Source organism: Meleagris gallopavo, chromosome Z, assembly GCF_000146605.3.
Source record: "Meleagris gallopavo isolate NT-WF06-2002-E0010 breed Aviagen turkey brand Nicholas breeding stock chromosome Z, Turkey_5.1, whole genome shotgun sequence".
Classification (NCBI taxonomy): Eukaryota; Metazoa; Chordata; class Aves; order Galliformes; family Phasianidae; genus Meleagris; species Meleagris gallopavo.
The window spans coordinates 3,603,130-3,622,947 of NC_015041.2; the positions used below are offsets into that span (position 1 = coordinate 3,603,130).

Sequence of the window (19,818 nt, forward strand, 5' to 3'; positions counted from 1 at the left end):
TTTTTCCTCTTTTCCTTCTTTTAAGATTTCATTACTTAAATGAAAGCATTTTTTTTCCCCTGGATCCAGCACTGTTCTCTGATGTTCATTTTGTGTCTGATGCTTTAAGTGTTCTGTCATCACATGCGATGGAAGAATATTATCAAAGTAATCAAACTGTAGACAAAGGGATTTAGAACACTTACAGCTGCATTCAGCTCTCCAGATGAAGCTCAAGACAGCTTGTAGGCACACAAAGCAGCAGGCTCAGCTGCCAGCATAGCAGGTCAGTACTCACCCAGGGCAGATATGCAAGATAAAAATTTAAAAATTAGCTGAGCTACCCTAAATGAACTTGGAGGAAGTAACAGATGGTGATATCCCATAAGGCTCTTCTTAATCAAACATAACCTATTTTTCCAGGTAAGTAACCCAGAGTTCCTCCTCTTCGCTATCTCATTCCAACACTTGCAATGAAGGCAACAACAGGAAAAGGTGGTCTTAAACCAATACAGACATATAATTGATTTGAGTTCCTAATCCTGCTCCACAGGAGCCGGCAGCATTTTATAAACAAGATGTATTTAATCACAGTCTCCCACTGACATTAGTTCAAAGGCAGTTACTGCTGCTCTCATCTTCAAGAGAGAACTTTCTTACTCAGACTTCAATTAACTCCTGTGTTATCAAATTGTACAACATTTTCAAGCTTGTGCAGATTCTTTGCAAAAAATCTTGCCACTTTCACCTGTGCTTTCTCCTCAGTTTGAATACACAGGTCTTCAGCAAAAAAGGAAATAAGAAAACACTCCTGTCCAGACTTCTCCTTCCCTGCACTATGATTAGACTATAGCTGCTTTTGCATTTCCTTTATTTCTCATACGCAAAACCAAAAATAGCTACCAGGGTTTAGTCTCCTTTATTTTAATCTATTACAGAGTGTTAGCATTCTGTCTTATGCAAATTAAGTTCTTCACTATTTTGCCTAAGAATTATGATGAACCATTTTGTCATCAGATATTTCATATATTTACATATAGTATATATATCATATATTTATGAAATTGTAAGGTTTTTTTTTTTTTTTAATTGGGAAACTGTTCAGTCTCCTCATAAATGCATGTTCTTTGCAAAAAGAACAGATACCTTATGACACACTACTAAGCCATTTTATTATATAACTCAAATTATTTCAGGCCTCTGAAAAGTATATTATGTTTTCTCTTACTACAACAGTCTTGGGTATGGAATTCTTTGTATTTAATTACAATTTTTACAAGTCTTCGGATGTAATATTCATCAAAATCAGACACAAAAAAAATGGAGCCTTCTTATTCAAATCAGCCCTCTCTGCAAATATTGTCTCTGCTCAAGGTGTATTCTCTCGTTGCGACAGACAATAATTCTCTCTCATGCTAAGAACTTGATATCAGAGTATTTGTAGAGAAAAGGGACCACAAAATGGACATGCTTTATACTTCTAAACATATGACGATTGATGTGATGTCAGCTGTACTGTGCCACATCTTCATCACCAATCAGTGACAAAAGACAAGAGGAGAGAGGGGAAGAATAGTAATATATTAACATACCCTCTGTTGTAATCTTTCAGTTTCCAATGTCTTGCAGGTTTGGGAAATTCAAGAAGTGTATGTAATATTATGTTTAACTGGCCTTGATGAATGTTTCTTCCACACATTTATCTAATTGTCATTTAGCATCCACAAAACACTACGATAAAGAGTTACGCAGTTCAATCACACACTGTGTGAAAAGCACTTTCTTTTATTTGTTTCAAACCTTTATCTCGCTAATTTCTTTTGGATACCATCTGTTCATTATGTAAGAGAAGAAACAATCCATTCTGTTTTACTTTTTCATCTGATTACTTCAAATTTTCACAGAATCATCTTGAAGGAAAAGGCCTCTTGAGTCCATCTAGTCCAACCCTTCTGCTCAAGAAGGGTCACCTAAAGCATTCTGTCAAGGATGACTGGGTTTTAAGTACTTCCACTGATAGAGATTTCCAATTTCTATGGGCAACCTGTCCCCACGTCTGACTAGCCTCACAATAAAGGAAGACATTCTCTTGTGTTCAGAATGACTTTCCTGTGTTTCCATTTCTGCCCATTGCCTCTTCCCCTGTCACTAGGCAGTAATGAAAAAGAGTCTGGGTCTTTCTAATTTTTACAACAAATTAACTGTAAACAATCTATTTTCCATGTGCTACTTAAATATATTTACATGTGCTTTTTAATTTGAGCTTGGACTAATGGTTCCTTCCATAATTATTTCTACTATAGAATCGCTCTGATCTTCCAGCGATACAAGTGAGAATCACTTTGCAAACATAGCGATGTGATGCTTGCTCAGATGAGCTTACAGATTTAAAATGATAATGAGAAGACAACACAAATGGATGCAAGAGATGAAAAAAGAACCACTTGGATCCCAGATGTCAGATATAAAGAATTTCAAGTAGTCTGAATATGAAACAGTAATCAGCTGCATGATATCTACAGAGCACTGTGATCAACTCTTTCTTTATTGTGTCAGCAGAAATTCACTCTAATGATTTCAAATTCATTTCAAGTAAAGCTCCTTTCTTAATTTCTTTAGATTGAAAATCCTAAAGTAATTTCCTTTCCAGCCTCAATCATGCTTGATTCTAGGGAGTTAAATAACATGGGAGAGGAATAGTCCACAAAAGCCCCAAAATATTCAAAAAGAGTGTAGAACAGTACAAATTCACCTTTAAACTCAGACAATTTGCAGAATTCTCTACATCATAAAAGTTAATACTTTATAACTCACCCAGAATCATTCCAATACCAGTATCTAAACACATTTATTATTGAAAGCTTTACAACAACAAGAAGAAACTGAAATCAAGAGATCAGAGCAAGCACTGCTGAAGCCCAGCTATCTCATCACTGAGTGGTATAGCTCATACAACAGAAAGAAGGTGTGACACCCAAAGGGACCTGGTCAAGCTTGAAAAGTGGGCCCGTGTGAACCTAATGATCTCCAAGGCAAAGTGCAGGGTGTGCATTGGGTCAGGGCAATCCCAGATATGTGCACAGAGTGCAAGAACTCATTGAGAGCACCCCTGCCAAAAAGGGCTTAAGGATCCTGGTAGATGAAAGACTTAACATTAGCCAGCAGCGTGCACTTACAGCCCAGAAGGCCAATGGTATCCTGGACTGCATTATGTTGCATTAAAGGGTTAATACTTATGTTGGTGCTACAGGTCCAATTATGTTTGAATGGAAGTTGTGGGTAGGGGGAGCACACCAAAGAGGGGTGGCAGCCAGGTGAGGGAGGTGATTTTCACCTCCTACTTTGACATTATGAAGCCCGATCAGCAGTATTGTGTCCAAATCTAAGACCTCCAGCACAAGGATACAAAGCTGTTGGAGTAGAGCCAGAGGAGGGTCACAAGGATGACCAGAGATCTGGAGCATCTCTTTTATGAAGAGAGGTGAAAGAAGACAGGCTTGCTCAGTCTGGAGAAGAGGAGCCTCCAGGGATACCACATTGCATTCTTCCAGCATGTGAAGGTAGCTTGTAAGCAGGAAGAAGACTGTCTTTAAACAGATTCAAGGGTGAGGGGGAATGTCTTCAAACTAAAAGAGAGGAAATTTAGGCTATATCTTAGAAAAAAAATTCTTTATTCAGAAGGTGGTGAGGCTCTGGAGCAAGTTTCCCAGAGAGATTATGAATGCCACATCCCTTCACATGAACACCTGGAGGAGTTCAAGGACACGCTGGATGGGGCCCTAGCAGCAAGTTACAACAGTAATGTACCAAAGCTCATTATATTAAAAAACAAAACAAAACAAACAAACAAAAACTTAGAAGATAAAAAATCTTACGACTTAGCAAAAGGCTCAAAAGCAAAACTACTATTGTGGAATATTAGTTGGTATATGACTAGTGATATTAATGTGCTACATAAAATAATGAAATAGCAGAACAACATATGCTAAGCTATTTGCACACCTCCATAATGAAGATGTAAGACTGAATTGTGGGTATGTTGATTTACAAGTCTTAAAGCTTATTGTACAGCTTTGACTGAAAATGGGAAACTTGGAATTTATAATTCTCAGCTGTCCTTGTTCGCACCCATTTACAATCCACGTAGTGCTAAGCTATAAAAACTGTACAGCCTTAAGCCATCCTTCTGGCTGTATCTCATTATTGAATAACAATTTATCTATTGCTGCATATTAAATCAGGATTGGGTACCCATTAAGCTGGATGATGTGCGTGCAGAAAAGTTGGACCCTGATAAAAAGGCCTGACAATGTCTTGTGGCTATTGCTTGCTTAAGCTGAAAAACACAATCATCTTAGTTTGCTGTATAAACAATTCAGGATTTAGAACTCTAGGATTAGTTAAGGAAAGCAAAGAAATAGCTTCATTCTATTATATTTTTTTTATTTTACAGCTTTCTAAGATGGAGAGACACAGCAAAACAATGTTTGACAGGAACATGAGTTCCAGCAAGTACATTTCTTCAGGCATCATTCAACTTTAAAGTATGGAACAAATAACAAGCCAGCAAACCAAGGCTGAATGTAAAACACAATCAAAACGATTTGCTGCTTGGCAGATTATAATAGCACTTCCCAGATCTGCCTGTAATTAGAGCCCCAAGCTATGGTACTTTTGTGTGAGAAGCTAAAAATGGGTTTGCACCACCAAGTTTACAGAGCTCAGAGGGAAACAGGAGTTCGTAAAGTGAAAAGTCTTCAAGGCCAATCGACAATGAAAGCCACAGCTAGAATTGTAATCGTTGTCAGCTCGACTCTCATTTCAAAGGAGCATTCACCAAATGTGAAGCAAAACTGGAGGTAAAATCTGTCATCTCATTTGTGATTAAGACACAACACCTCCATAGTACATCCACTATTTTTCCCTTGATTCACTATTTCAACAAACACTGCTCTTGAGGTAGACGCTTCTCTGCCATGTATTTTATCCCTGAAAACACTGCATCTTTCATTCCAAACTTTTCATTGTTGCTGTGCTTTCCTTTGGAGAAGGAAGCTGAATTTAACTGTAGTGTAAAGCCTTATTGGAGTCTGGTCAGAAACCTCAGCTGAATCATTCCTACAAGGAAATCTTCCTGCCATGCACACTGCTGTCCTCGCCCTTTGGGCCTGTGAATGGATCAGATTCATTACAGCATCAATTGTCTCCCACCTCGCTTTTGGGTCAGAAAATTTAGTATCAGAGTCAGTTACTGAGTATGAGAGGTGAGCATCGGAAATGAAAATTACCCACGTGACAATGGCTCTCAGCAGGGACAACCAAAGGGAAAAAAGCGAAACAGAAACCTATCTCTGGGAATGCAAGCTGTACTAGAGGTGCTGTGCTATCATCAGAAACCTCTCTGAATTCCTGTTACGTCAGTTGACAATGATACTGCATTAGAATGGTGACTGACAGGACTGAGTGAGCACAGCTGACATCGCCAGAAAAGGGGGAAAAAAAAAATAATCAACTTTGTATTAGAAAAAAGAAGCCCTGTCTCTGTAGTGGTGACAAAGTGCCCCTTGTCTTGGGGAGCTGTGACTTGCTGGTAAGACACACAGGCACCTCTCTGTACTTGGATGTAGGCATGGAGCATTTGGGTAATTTTACCTGTTGAAAGGGAAGTTTATGAACACATTATTAGGAGCAGAGAGTTTTATAAGTCAGTCTGGCAGCCTGATCTTGGTATCAGGGAACTTAATGGCGATGATAATCTTGAGGGAGATCACACAGCATACACAGGACACAGGATCAGGCCCAGCCAGCATGGGTTGATGAAAGGCAGGTCCTGCTCGACCAACCTGATCTCCTTCTATGAACAAGTGATCAGCCTGCTGGATGAGGGAAAGGCTGCAGATGTAATCTATTTAGATTTGACAGTCTCCCACAGTATTCTCCTGGAGAAGCTGGTAGCCCGTATCTTCATCGCCTCCAGGAATGGAGTATCCACAATTTCTCTGGGAACCCTATTCCTGTGTCTCACCATCACCTGAGAGAAAATTTTCTTCCTAACATTTAACCTAACTTTCCCCCCTTTTAGTTTAAAATCATTCACCCATATTCTATCACTGTCTGCCCATGTAAAAATTTGGTCTCCCTCCTGTTTGTAAGCTCCTTTCAAGCACTGCAAGGCCATAACAACTCCCTGGATCCCCAGGACCTGTACAATGAAGCTTTGCATCTTTCTTGCGCTGCGATCACTGGATGCAGTACTCCAGGTGGGACCTCAAAAGGGCAGAGCAGAGAGCGACAATCACCCCTCTCCCTGTTGGCCACCTTTCTTTAGATGCAGCCCAGGTTATCATTGGCCTTCTGGGCTGGAAGTGTACCCTGCTGGCTCATGTCAAGCTTTTCATCCATCAGAACCCTTAAGTCCTTTTCCACAGGGCTGCTCTCAGTCTATTCACATACTGACAATTGCACTGATCGTGGTGCAACACATTGGACTTGCTGATTAATTTCCATATTCTCAGCTAGGAAGCTGTTTATGTATGATTGTGCCAAAAAATAAACCTATTTAAAAAAAACATTTTTCTTTCACATTGTGGGTCCTCCAGTCTCTAATCAGCCAGAAATGTTATATTAGACAGGCATGGCAGGAAAAAAGCCTTTAGTGACAATTAACTTTACAGTCTATTTCCCAGTGAAAAAAAATACTAGGGAAAAAACTGCAAAAAAATAATCTTCCTATTTTATTGATCAAAGACAGAAGATACTTTTTTTTTTTTGACACTGTAGAATGTGCATCTGTATGATCCATCAGTTACATTTTCCAATTAATGTTTAAACGCCTGATAAGATAGAAAAGGTGCCAAAGTGCCATTCTTGGGCATCACTGTGAGGACTGCATGCTGAAGAATACTTAACAGCCTGCCCATGGAAGAAGCAATCTCAGAGCTCCCCAGAGCACTCCACATAGGTTCAATCTTCCCTTATTATTTCTTTTCTTTCTGTATATTGCAATTTATGAACTGTCCTCCCCTCAACAATTCTGCAAAATCGCCATCTTCTAATTCTTCAGCATAAAGAGGAGGATGGGGAAAAGGCTCACCACACTTCTGCCAAGTGAAAGAATTCAATCTGGTTTTGCTACATTTTGCACAACCTCTAATTGTGGAGATGTTTCTTGCCTCACTGCCATACAGCTTAACCCACTTCAGAAAGCATCACACCAGTTTAACTTACTAATTTTTGTGTGCAGATGAGCTACGAATTCCTCTCCAAGCAGCATTCCTGCTCTTTCAGATTAGAATCCATGCAGGTGAATGAATTCACTGCTTGTACTCCAAAAACAAGTGAGGGTTCAGTAGTTTCCATTTCAAAGTGAGATTTCTCCCCTCAAGACAAAGTCTCTTTTAAATCACAGAAGCTTGGAAAGACAGGACAAAACAAATATTGTACTTCAAGCAGTTTCACTATTACAAAGAATCATCACATCAACTGAAGGGATTACAAAAATCTATTTTAACACAATCCACCAGCAATCTCTTTTCAATGACTCCCTTAAGATACCATAAATATATGCACTCAGCTACTTCATAATAACCACTATATTTTACCATCGACTGATGATACTGGGTCATGTAAGTAAAACCTCTACTGACTACAAAAGACAGGCCATTCAGCAACATCACTTCTCTCTGCTCTACCAGGACACTGTGAGGTGTTAAGATACCCATTTTCTCCTCCTCCACCTCTTTTCCAAAGCTATTATTCCCTCAAGCTCTTGCAGAAGTGCTTCTTATTTTAGATTGCATGCAAGAAAAAGTCACACAACTGTCTATAAGAACAGGGACAATTCCTGCTACAACTCCTTACATTAAAGCAGACTCCTTTTCCCACTCTGTGAAATACTTTTTTTGCCAGTTACTGCTTTACACACACGCTCCCATTCAACAAAAAAAAATAAAATATACATTCGTATACATATATATACACACATACACATGTATACACTTTGTGTCACTTTCTGCTCTTGAAGCACTGGGAATTGAAACAAAACCATGACTGCATAGGCAGAGTAGAAAACATGAATTCACGGAATCATTTATTTTGCTTTCCTCACTCTCAAACCCAACAGAAACATCAACAGAGATTACAGGAAAAAAAATAAATAAATAAAAACAAGACCAGCATGAATGTTGAAAGGCAAAGGAAAGAACTTACAAGATGACTTCCTAATGCTGTGTCTCAAGTTATATAAAATACAAACAGTCTTTCATCTGCTGTATTTATCTTCTCTGTAATCGCTACTGGAGAGGTTTAATAGGATGACAAGTTACACAGTGACACAGCTAGTACAGTCCTGTTTCCCACCAACAACTGCATCATGCTCTGCTACACATGACGGAGCTCACAGCCTCACTCTATGCACCGTTTCATGCCCCCCTCTCCCTTTAACACAGATGTATGTTCAAAGTGAAAACACAGTCCGACATTCACCTGAGGAGCGAGCTATTCAAGGGATTCAGAACTTACAATGTTCCCACAGTACTGGATTATATGGAGACAGAGAGGTAGAAAACCAGTTAAACTAAACATTCTTACACCCGTAAGTCAAGGTTTTAGATTAACATACTTAAAAATATACTTTCATTTAAAATAAAATTGCTTATTTCCTCCTGCCTACATGACACACGTACACTGAATGCCTCTTCAAAATAGTTTTAAAAGACAGAAAAGTTTTTTTTTGGTAACGTTTTCTCTAAGCATCTGAAAACACCTTGCTCTCACAAATTTCTTAGAAATATACCACAAAGTACTGTGTGCAGTAACAGGAAACACATATAATTTGTATCTCTGTCAGATGAACAAGACCAGCAACCATTGTGACCGACCAATGATAATTAGTACTCCTTTAAAGAAGAGTCACCTAAAGATAGGAGGTACTTCTGTGGCTACTCTGTGGCAGTTCTGCCAGCTAATGCAAACACTAAGTGATTAGGTAATACAGATTCTCTGAGTAGCACAGACCATGAGGAAGACAGGTTTTAACCAGTGTTGTGTGTAACAAGCAAATTCGGGTAATAGCTGGAATCACCTGTGGGCCTACTAGAGCTTTTGTGGATTTTCCTCCATCAAAGCAATTGTTTGTTAGTAGAAGCAGCAAAGACCAAGACCTGTTTCACAAACAGCAGATTCATAACCAAATCAGTTCCTTGTTATAACTGGGAAGGGTTTCCTCAAGACAAACAATTACTGAAAAGGGAGTAAATCAGCACTTCTTGCAAAGATACATGCATTTATGAAGAGCTTATTACTTTGTCGACTATTCAAAACAGATTCATTAAGCACTCAATATGTGGCACAAAAGTCAATTTATTCCTGAATCAAGAAAACACAGTAGTGAAAATCCTTTCAGAAAGCTGAGAGTTAAAAACATCATCCTCTTCCATGGTAAGATTAAAAAGACAATACAGAAGAACTCAAGACTGTAATAACAAAGAGTTTATTAGAATCAAGAATATATAATCACTGTACAGAAAACATTCAGAGTTAACGTGTGAAATACTGAACTGCTCACTGTGCATTACGGTTGCTGAGCCGGTTAGCGATCATTTAATTGACTGCCTACAGCTGGCTAACTTATCAGCAGATAAAAACATTTTTGTAAGCAGGGAAGAAATGATTGTCCTTTCTTAACGATAACGTTTCCCAAGGTCGGAAAGAAAGGATCATACAAATTATATTTAAAACTTACTCCTGGAATAAATTTGGTAGGAGGAGAGGAGTGGTTAACGATCCCATGTTTTTCTGCAGTGAGGAACAGTTACCTCACTGCTGCACTTTGTACATACACATACTCAGTACAGTAACTATTTCGATTTTTAAATAAGGAAATATTGCCATCAAATCCAGCATCTTCCAGGTGAACTGGGAGGAAGTTGTGTACTTCAACCTTTGAGGCTCATACATTTCACCAGAAAGAAATTCCAGAGTACCCATGCCTGATGGATGGTATAAATAAACATTCATTAAAAAAACCCAAAAGGTTATTTTTAAATCTTCAAAGAACAAAGACTCAAAAAGCTTCTTCTGAGCTCCTTGTTCTCCACGCTCCCAAGTCTTTAACTTCTGCCTTTCAAAACTGTTTGGTGAAATCCATAAAGGCTTGAGAAGTTTATTCTTGAATACTTGCCGAGACTCGTTTCCACCCATCGGAAAAGGCTTATTTTCTCCAATACTAAAAGGGAAGAAAAAAAAAACAGGAATTTGTTCAACCTTTATTTACTCTTAGAAACCAAAGTTAAGAGTAAATTGAACTCTAGGTTTGAAAGACACTGAAAAATCGCTGCCCAAAAAGGCAGATGATTTTCACAATCCTTCAAGAGAACAGACAACTTAGAAATCAACTCTACCTAGCACTGGACAAATAGTATCATGCAATGTACACAGTCCTGGTGGTGGATATTCCATGTTTTATTCTGACAAGCAAGACTGGATCCCACCAAAAGGATAAAACCAGAAGCATTGTCTCGAATAAAAAGAATCACTACTACATTCTGGGATGAAGCAGTACTGGGAACACAGCTTTGGGATATCCTAAAGCCTCTTCACATTTACAGTCTAAATTGAGTTTGCTCCTTAACAGAGCACAGCCATTAGTACAGTCCCAGCTGTACAAATACATTTTAGGTGGGACACTCTTCATCTTCCAAGTTTTCCCTTCATAAAAGTCAACGCTTAATATTAGCCCAGGACACAACTGATCTGAGTCGTATATTCAGAAGTTGGTTACTCCAACTGGAGAGTGTTTCCCCCTTCTGCAGAAATAATGCTAAAATGAAAGCAACTTTCCAGGGAAAAATAGCTATCCAGTCTTTATTAATATCAACTGAAATTAGTATGCATTTTTTCTCATCTCACGCAATGCAGTACAGCACCGTTTACTTATTCTAGATATTAAATTTATTTGCATCAAGACAAGAGTTTGTTGATAACCATTATGAATAAATACCACATAAAAAGATCTGTAAAATACCTAATAACATTAGAAACTAAAGGCTTCACATGAACTGAATCCAATTCACAATATTATTACAAGAGAACTCTACCATGCTAATGCCACCTAGTCTATTTTACAGAAGAACACTACTACCTACAGAGTGACATATGGAGTGTTTATACACAATGGTTATTGCAACAACCAACCTTATTAAAAAGCTCTTAACTGTTGCAGTGGAAAGCACAGATTCCCTAAAGAGCTATTTTGGAGGCAGTAGGAGAACAAATACCTATTGATAAATTAAAAAACAAAAACAAAAGAAAAAAAACAAAACAAAACAAAAAAACTTGAGGGCATTTCAAAAATGGAAAGTTGTGGTGCTTTAGAACCTAATTCACTATTTAAGTGAGTACCATTACACCTGCATAGGTTGTTTGGGTTTTTTTTGAGACGATTTTTATGACTACTTTGAGGAAGGTCATCAGCAATTCAATGCAGTATTGTACATGAACAAACTGAAAGCTTCAATGAGCCATTGTGTAAGGTGACTACTGCAAATTCAATTATGCATTAATTGTCACTTTAGAGACTCTGAAGACTTCAACAGCAAATACTTAAAAAGACGACAGCTTCAGAAAATTTTGACTATTGAAGTAATAAATATCACTACAAAGTGTCCTACCTCATTTTGTAATATAAAGAGAATAAAATTACACATTTCATTTTTGTTTTCTTTTTTTTAAATACAGGCTCTAGAATGCTAATACTTATGAACTGCCAATTCATCTGTGACTGTTCTTTTTGTATCCTCACACTGCTAAGTGTTCTTGCAAGAGGAAGCCTGCAGCTGTAGCTATTTACAGTGTATGAATGAAGGCAATAATAAGAACTCCAAAACTAGCAGAAGACTCCTATATCACATGGGGCTAAAACATTTTAAGCACATAATCCCAGGAAATGCAATAGAAAAAAAAAAGCTAAAGGACATAGATGTCAAACACTACAGCAGCACAAGCTCTATACACAGAGTTCACAGCCTCATGAAAAACAGCTTGGTGCTTAAAACACCATTCTAGATCTAGAAGCCTCAGGTTCAAATTCTTGGTTACTTTATGTATTCCGAACAAATCTTTCTTGTGATTATAAAAGCAGTTGTAAGGGTTGAAGAAAGGTCAAGCTAGAATAAGTCTGAGTGGAAAAAGAAAAGGTCAACTAAATCAGATCCAAAAACTCTGACTTACTAAAACAGTTTCACAAATGCAATAACAATTATATAGTACAGACAGGCAGTCACCTAATACCAACGAAGTAAAAAGAAATGTCTTAAAAGTCACTGTCGGTATGTGATTAAAAGAAAGGTCTACATACATACTGGAGGTGCCTGAAAATTTTAATCTTGGATCTTTATAAAGGCCTTATTTATTTATAAGATCCTGAGATGTTAGGCATTTTTCACTTTATAAAATTACCATTCCACAACCTTTGATTAAATTCATCCATAATATGTAACAAATTTTGAAGCATTTTCATTTTCCAACACAAAATGTAAAATCAGCTTTATGAAATACATAGGTAGATGGAAGTGACATTTTTACTTTCTCCCCCTGCACTGTAACGAAGCTCTTCAAAATAAAAAAATAATTTGCAGAACAATAAATTCTTTGGAACTCCTTTAGCAATATGAATAGCGAGAGAAACTGAGGACATCTGATTTTATCAGTTTTTGATCACTCTTCTGAAGGATTAAAAAAATACCAGTATAATGTCTAGCTTTTGAAAATACTTTTATCTTTTCTCTCAAATCTATTTTTTCTCAAGAGTCTAATATTCAAGTACTGCAATATCTTAAATCTCTGATAAGCACAAACTTTAACAGCTCTAAGAAAAAAGCATTTTTTGTTAGCACAATTTCACTCAAATATTTAACTTTTTTTTTTATTACTATGAATTACAGTGGGATAGCAGTCATACATACAGTTAACAACTTTAATCTACAAACTCTAGCAGGAATAAACTTCATTATTAAGACACAATATTTTGCTCTTTTACTTGGTGATGCAGATCCTCCACTATTTGACATCTTCTGAAAGCAAGGAGCCCATTTCCCACTGTCCCAATACAAGGTTTCAGGCCAAGCTGCATTCCTGAATGAACTCTGCCTGTTTTGAGGTGCCTAACATCACAGGGATAGCTGCTTACATAGCTGCTGGGGACAACACCTTGTAGTGCACTATCACTACTGAAGAGAATGTTGATGATTTTTGAGCAAAGGTCCTGGCCCCTCCTATGCACCCTGTTGTGCAAGCTGCTGCCTTACTTACAAAGGTAAGTAGTTGCAAAACACAGCTCAGGAATTATCACAAAGGTAGGAAAGGAAGGAAATCTATCAACACTCATTTACTTTGGGAATGAAAGGTACAAGAGTTCTTGATTTTCCTCTTGCAGAACCACCCTTCCAATTTGCAGTTCTTACCCTTGGTAAGGCAGTCAGTTACACCCCAACAAGTATGTTTGCTAAGTGCTTTAAAGAATTTTCTAGGACCAGTGAGTGCAGTCCTGTCAGCAAGAACACATTTTGAAATTGCTGAGAAGTGAACTAAATCATTGGTAACAATGAAATCTTGAACTTACCACTCTGAATCTAACTTTACTCACTTTTCAAAAAACAAAACAAAAAAAAACACCAAATAGCTATCTTACCTGTGCAAACTTATGAATTTGTTCCACCACAGCTGCAAAGAGGGCATGGACGCTTTCATCAATTAGGCTCTGCATATAATGGACAGCTTCTTCATCAGAAAGGTCCAAACGGAACTTGTCCTGTACCTGAAATGGGATGTTCATGTCAAACATGAAGTTACAGCATACATTATTGTATCCGAACCAACAGTAGCAGACATCAGCATTAAAGCTGAAGAATTTTAGTAAATAATCTATTTAACTTCTAAATTACAGCAGATTACTGGCAATTAGCAACTTTTATGTAAAATGCCAGATTTCTGAACTGCTTCATTAAAATGTGTATTTAAAAAGCACGAAATCCCTCCCAGCGCCATCTCCATGAATGGCTAGATGGAGACACTGCTACTCCATACACTGTTTGTTTCCTTTTAAAGCAACATTTTTAAAAATTGTATCCGTTGTACAAATAAAGCATTTTGCCTGTTAACTGCAATTTGTGTATGAATTAAAAGCCGAAAGCAGCGTAATTAAAAATAAAGCAACAAGATCTATATTGCCCTATTTCAGCCGTGGCAATAACTGTGATCTATGAATATTTACAAAGGCATAGTGGATGCCTTTTCGTGAATTCCAACTAATTTCAAGGCAACTGTTCAGGATTGCTCCAGATGGCAACATCTCATAAGCACTGCTACTACAGACCTTCAGATTTTTCCTTTAGTATTCAAAACCTCTGTACACAGAACTGGCAAGAGCTGAAACATCTAAAACAAAGCAAAAAAATTGCTTCTCAGGAGCTAAGTAAGTTTTGTAGACAATACTTCTTATCCCTCAAGAACATACTATGAGAATCAGATGCATAAGTAAGCATTTTGGATGAGTTCAAATAATCTGATGGAAATAACTGATATAGTACTACAAATATCAAAACATAATTTTTAAGTTTATGATGTGATGTGTGTGCAAAAAGTTGCTTCAATGACTAACTGCCTATGTAAAAATTGTGATTTATATCCTATCCAAACTTTCCCGTTTTCCATCTCTGATAGTTGAGCTCATTACTTTTCTTTTTCTAGAACTCTTCATCACAAATCTCTCATGTAGGCCAATGTCAAAGACTTAAGTTCCTTCTAGAACTTCTCCCAAATAAGACTGAAGACTGTAAGCCAAAGTGAAGTTTCTTTTGAACATTTTCTATTCATTTACTTTTATGCATTGACAGAAATGCTGAATTATTTTAGCAATGTTCTTAATAAAGCCATATGAATGAGATATCATAATCTTTCCTGCCTTTGTATTCTTTTTACATATCAAGGATACCATATATGCATCCACCTTGTTTTTACGACAGCAAAACCATCTAAGATTTCAGTTAATTATTACTCTGCATTCTTTCCAAAAGCAAAGTATTCTAGAGAAGTACCTTTCAGCACTATAGTAAAAGTCTAAGTTAATGGGCCAAGTGTGGAAAGATAACACTGCTGTACTCAAAATATAGTTACAACTCTATTCTTACTTTTAACATACGAACAAAAAATTAAATTCTTCAGCAATATTATCTCAAAAAGAAGTATGATCAGTATGGAAGGATAGATTAATCAGTATGGAAGGATAGATTAAGCTAGAAATATTTGAAATCAAGAAAGCAAACAGCAGGAAGGGAATTAGAGAGTACTTCAGGCTAATACTGTAAACTTCTATTTTCATAGTGTTTGTTATCTCCCACATACATGCTAGAAGTTTGACAGTAAGATGCAAAATAGAATCCAACAGAACTTAACGGATTTTTCACATGCTTGCAACTATGCACAAGCTTAAATACTTCCCCAGCAGAGACCACAGGCTTCTATCATAATTATTCTCATGTTTACTGGAAAGGTGATTTGAGATTTTAGGCAAATTTCTAACTGCAGCTTCCAAGAAACAAAAACAATTCCACAAACACTATCACTTTTTAACTATAGTCTTCAAGCACTTCAGCTATTTTCTGATCTGCTCACAGAACTCAAAATCATGCACTTACTGATGTTATGATGCTACTTCTACTCTAGGGGATTAATGACTCAGCTACTTCCCACCTTCCCCAGGAGCAGACTGAGATGCTTACATATGTGGAAAATTTACCCACACTTTGATTCTAAAAATCAATTTGCAAGTAACAGCAGAGTTAAATGCTGCCGAGTATGAGATCCTTACCTGAAAGTTTTTCAGCACTGCAATTAAAAATGACTGCTGCAACCTAGCTGAGAAGAAGCATGGCATGATGACAAATTACTTCTAGAGCTGTAACATCACCAACAAATTTAATATACATTGACATGGTTCTTGTAACAAAACTGACACTAATTGTTATTTGAAATCTCTCAGCTCCAAAGTAAACCAAGTATTCTAAAAGCCAGTAGCTTCTCACGGAAGATGTGCAACTAGCAAAAGATTTTTGCACAGTATTATGCAAATGTGGAGATCATGTTCTGATGAGTTATACAATTACCTCATCTCACACAGCTAAGAATAATTGTCACTGCGAATATATAAAAAATATTCCATTTGAATTATTTACTAAGAGTTCTCATTTTGTCATTTAAATTAAACTGCTCTTATTAGTTTGCTATTAGTTTTAATCAAAGAGAAAGTAAGTATATTTGATGAAGATATTAAGTTTTTGCTTTGTTTCCAGAAAAGAAAATTTTAAACCCCAAACTGTATACATACAATAATTTTAAACATATTTCATCATGTCTCAATATTAGAACTTGAACTGTTATGGGTGACAAGGCAGTATAAACTACAGTATCTATTAAAATACTAATATTGAACTTCAGCATCTTAAGTAGCCCACTTTCTGTCAACCTGCACACTGGATATTTTAATTTAAAAAGCAAAACAAAAAAATGTAGTTACATGGACTCACAAGACTTAGAAATTCAGAAGGGAAAGATATAATGAAGATAACTGAGCAGAACCGCTCAGAAAACAATAAGGAGTGTGGAAATTTAGGAATAAGTATTTAAGTATTAATTACTTTCAAAGGAATTGATGAAGGGAATATAAAAGCTGACCATCACTTGCTGCAGAATCATACGGAAAAAGAGGGAAACTCCTGCAGGGGGCAAGCCAAAACAACAAAAACAAGTTCTATAGTATAACCATGAGTAAACACTGCTTAGCAACACGATTATCACAGTAAAACCATAGGCTTAGGCTTATCAACTCTTGCTGAAATAGTGAAAAGCACTACAAGAGGAGAAACTAGGTTAAGTGCCAGATTCTTCATCTTCCCCAAATTAAACGTCAAGCACAAGCTGAAAACACAGCACAGTAACAAAAGTAGGGTGCTTGGTTTGTTTTGATTCCTACATGTATATCAAGTCTTTACACACTGCACAACTGCTAACATACTCAAACTCAGTTTAGAATTAATACTAGTGCAGTTAACCAAATTCATGTTTCATGAACATCTGCAGATACAATATAGCAATATTTTGCAATATTGTAGCAATATATTTTGAGCTAATTTACTGTATACATAAGAAAACCCTCTTCATGCTATTTCACTCTCAAACTAACTGCAAGTCAGCCATTCCAAAGACTGATGGCCACTCTAGCACATATTATCACAGCAACATGAAGCACCTCTGCTGGTGTTTACTGCAACAACTAGCTACAAATCTAGCTGTTAGCTAATTTTATCACTGTAATACAGAATTGCTCACTGCAAAGTCGGCTACTCAAATGTAAGATAAAGTTCAGTGTTCTCTTTGGGTGATAGTACACATTGGATGCAGGAACCAGCTACTCCAAAAACCTCAAATGAAGTCATTTGATAGTCAAGAAATTAATAGAATTTACTGAGATTTTCTAAGTTTTTACAGTTATACTCTAAGAATAACAGCCAGCATTCAGTGTTAATATAGCAGAAATCGGCATTTTATTCTTGCTTAACCCTTACCACTATTTTTTCTTTTTCAAAAAGCTTTCTCTGCTTTCTGTTGCTTGATTCCAACACAGTTCAACCAACTCAAGGTACAAGCTATTCAGATTCTCTATTCACATAAATAATTTCATTTGAAAGGGTATCCTGACAATAACTTTTGTTTTGAAGGCTTTGATTTGAACAAGTTACAGTTTTCAAATAAGCTGGTATAAACTTCAGCATTATTGTTTAAGTAAAAGCCAGTAAAGATATCTCTAAATCGGTATTACAGAAAAATTTGGGTTTTAGCTCACGCAATATGCAAAGATCACTCCTGCATTTTAGAATTTCCTAATATTGGCCAAATATGTATTTACAATCAAATGAACAGCATAACTAATGAAACAAGAGCACAGGAGTATTCTTGTACTCTATTCACTCTGGTTTATTCCAGTCTTTTTGGATTTCAAAATGAATATATATGTAGAATCAACAGCCTATAAACAATAAAGCTGGATGTGCAGCTGCAACATCATTACCCAAATGAACTTCTACCTAGGCAAAATGAGCTCAGTGTCAGTGTGACAGTATTACAAAGAAAAACCTCAGAGGAGGAGAGAATAAATAAAATTACTGAAATGCAGAGATTCCAGCCAAGCAAAATTGAGTTCATTTCTCCTATGCAGAAATAATAAATCTCCTCTCAATATTAATAAATCTCAGATATGTTCCCTATTAGTACTTTCAGTTAGGTGGAAAGGGACAGAAATCCACTTTAAAAAAGGCGTATCAGGCAACAAATTAGAAGTCTTTCCACCTACTTGCAAACTCAATTCTCATTTACCATTGTGATAAAGAGGAAGAAAGAGGACAAGGAGTTTTACTGTAATCCAGATGAGAAAAACAAAAACAGAAAAACCTCATAAATGAACTCAGGTTTGGAAACAAAGCTAGCTCAGAAACCTTGTCTGCCACCTTACGTCCCAGTGTATTTGTTTCAGATTCTCTGCCTGTAGAATAAGAGTAATTTCACCTTGATGAGTTTAATGTAAAAGAAACACTGAGCTACTTTCACAAACAGCAGTTACCTTCTGCTTACAGGAAGACAATATTTATGCCATCTATGTTCCCTTCACCTTCACCTATAAACACTACAGTTGCAGCATCTTTACAGTGCCTTCTTTTAATCAATGGGCAACTGAAACACAGTTCAATCAATTATAACACTGTCCTTTAATGCCTGCCGAGTTCTTTGTGTGACAATGAATCACTGGCCCCTGATGCTTTCTAATTCAAAGGTCAAATTTGCTATGAAGGACAGACAGAAGCCATCTGGCGTTTCCAGCAGAAAAATCAAAGCCTTTTTTTTTAAATTAAAAAAAAAAGAGATAATACTGAATACTTTTATTATGTCTGAAGAGTGATAGTCTACTTCCTCCTTAGGCAAAGCTGGCTGTATAATTCACTGCATATTTTAGTTATCCTTCCTTAAAATTAGAGCATTATGTAATTTTGAAAGTTAACTATTAGCAATAAGCATTGCAGCTGCACAGAAAATAAAAGGCTAGTTAGTAGCAGTGGCAGAAAAGCTGTAGGAGTGGATTTCCACTGTACCATCAGATATTCACTGACACGTCAACCTGAACAGATTTTGGCCCAGTCCTTTTCCAGAAAAATGAGAAGTGGAAAAGAGTAAGCAAAAACTGGAAAATATAAAGGTGGCAGCTTCAGAAGCTAGAGAAACTGAGAACATACTGGGGAGGATCTTCTTCTACTTTTCAATTTAACTTCATTTTTTGACATTTTTGAGCCAGAGTAGGTTTTCAGAGAAGCCTGAATCAGAGCACAGCAGTAGGAGATGGTATCATTAACTATGAGTTGAAGCACACTAGACTGACAATTTTCCTTATGAGTAGTACAGTAAGTATAAAAGGAGAAAAAAGGCTGAAAAAGACAACTAATTTTAAGCTTTGCTGCTACTTATTCTCCTTTTCTTGGTCAAAAATTCATGTTTTATTGTTATACAAAGCATTAAAAAAAAAATCTGAGAAGGGCTCGTATGGTTTTATGGGGTGGAGACAATTTGCATACTTGGTAGTAACCTTTTTTTTTTTTCCTATCGGGAAAAGCATCATATGAAACTGGATTGAGGGAAATTAATCACTGAAACAATACTTTCAACTTGAAAAATATTACGGGGGTACAAAGTGAAGGTGGATATTTGGTTGAAAATAATATTCTATATTATATATATATA

At 36.7% G+C, this 19,818-nt stretch overlaps 1 protein-coding gene and 1 long non-coding RNA gene across 3 annotated transcripts in view; one reads left to right on the forward strand and one right to left on the reverse strand.

Moving 5' to 3' along the window:
- Nucleotides 1-2,698, forward strand: part of LOC109363858 — a 6,718-nt gene extending 4,020 nt beyond the window's left edge. The window contains exons 2-3 of the long non-coding RNA XR_002109697.1: nucleotides 110-265; nucleotides 2,283-2,698. This is a non-coding gene — a long non-coding RNA (uncharacterized LOC109363858). The remainder of the gene's footprint in view (nucleotides 1-109; nucleotides 266-2,282) is intronic.
- Nucleotides 2,699-9,446: 6,748 nt separating this feature from the next.
- The window catches only part of PIK3C3 (phosphatidylinositol 3-kinase catalytic subunit type 3), a 60,518-nt gene continuing 50,146 nt past the window's right edge, over nucleotides 9,447-19,818 (reverse strand). For both annotated transcript variants that reach the window (XM_031557184.1, XM_031557183.1), the window contains 2 exons: nucleotides 13,667-13,792; nucleotides 9,447-10,204 (listed from right to left, as the gene is read on the reverse strand). In XM_031557184.1, coding sequence (XP_031413044.1) covers nucleotides 10,190-10,204; nucleotides 13,667-13,792 — 141 coding nt within the window. In that variant the 3' untranslated portion in view covers nucleotides 9,447-10,189. The remainder of the gene's footprint in view (nucleotides 10,205-13,666; nucleotides 13,793-19,818) is intronic.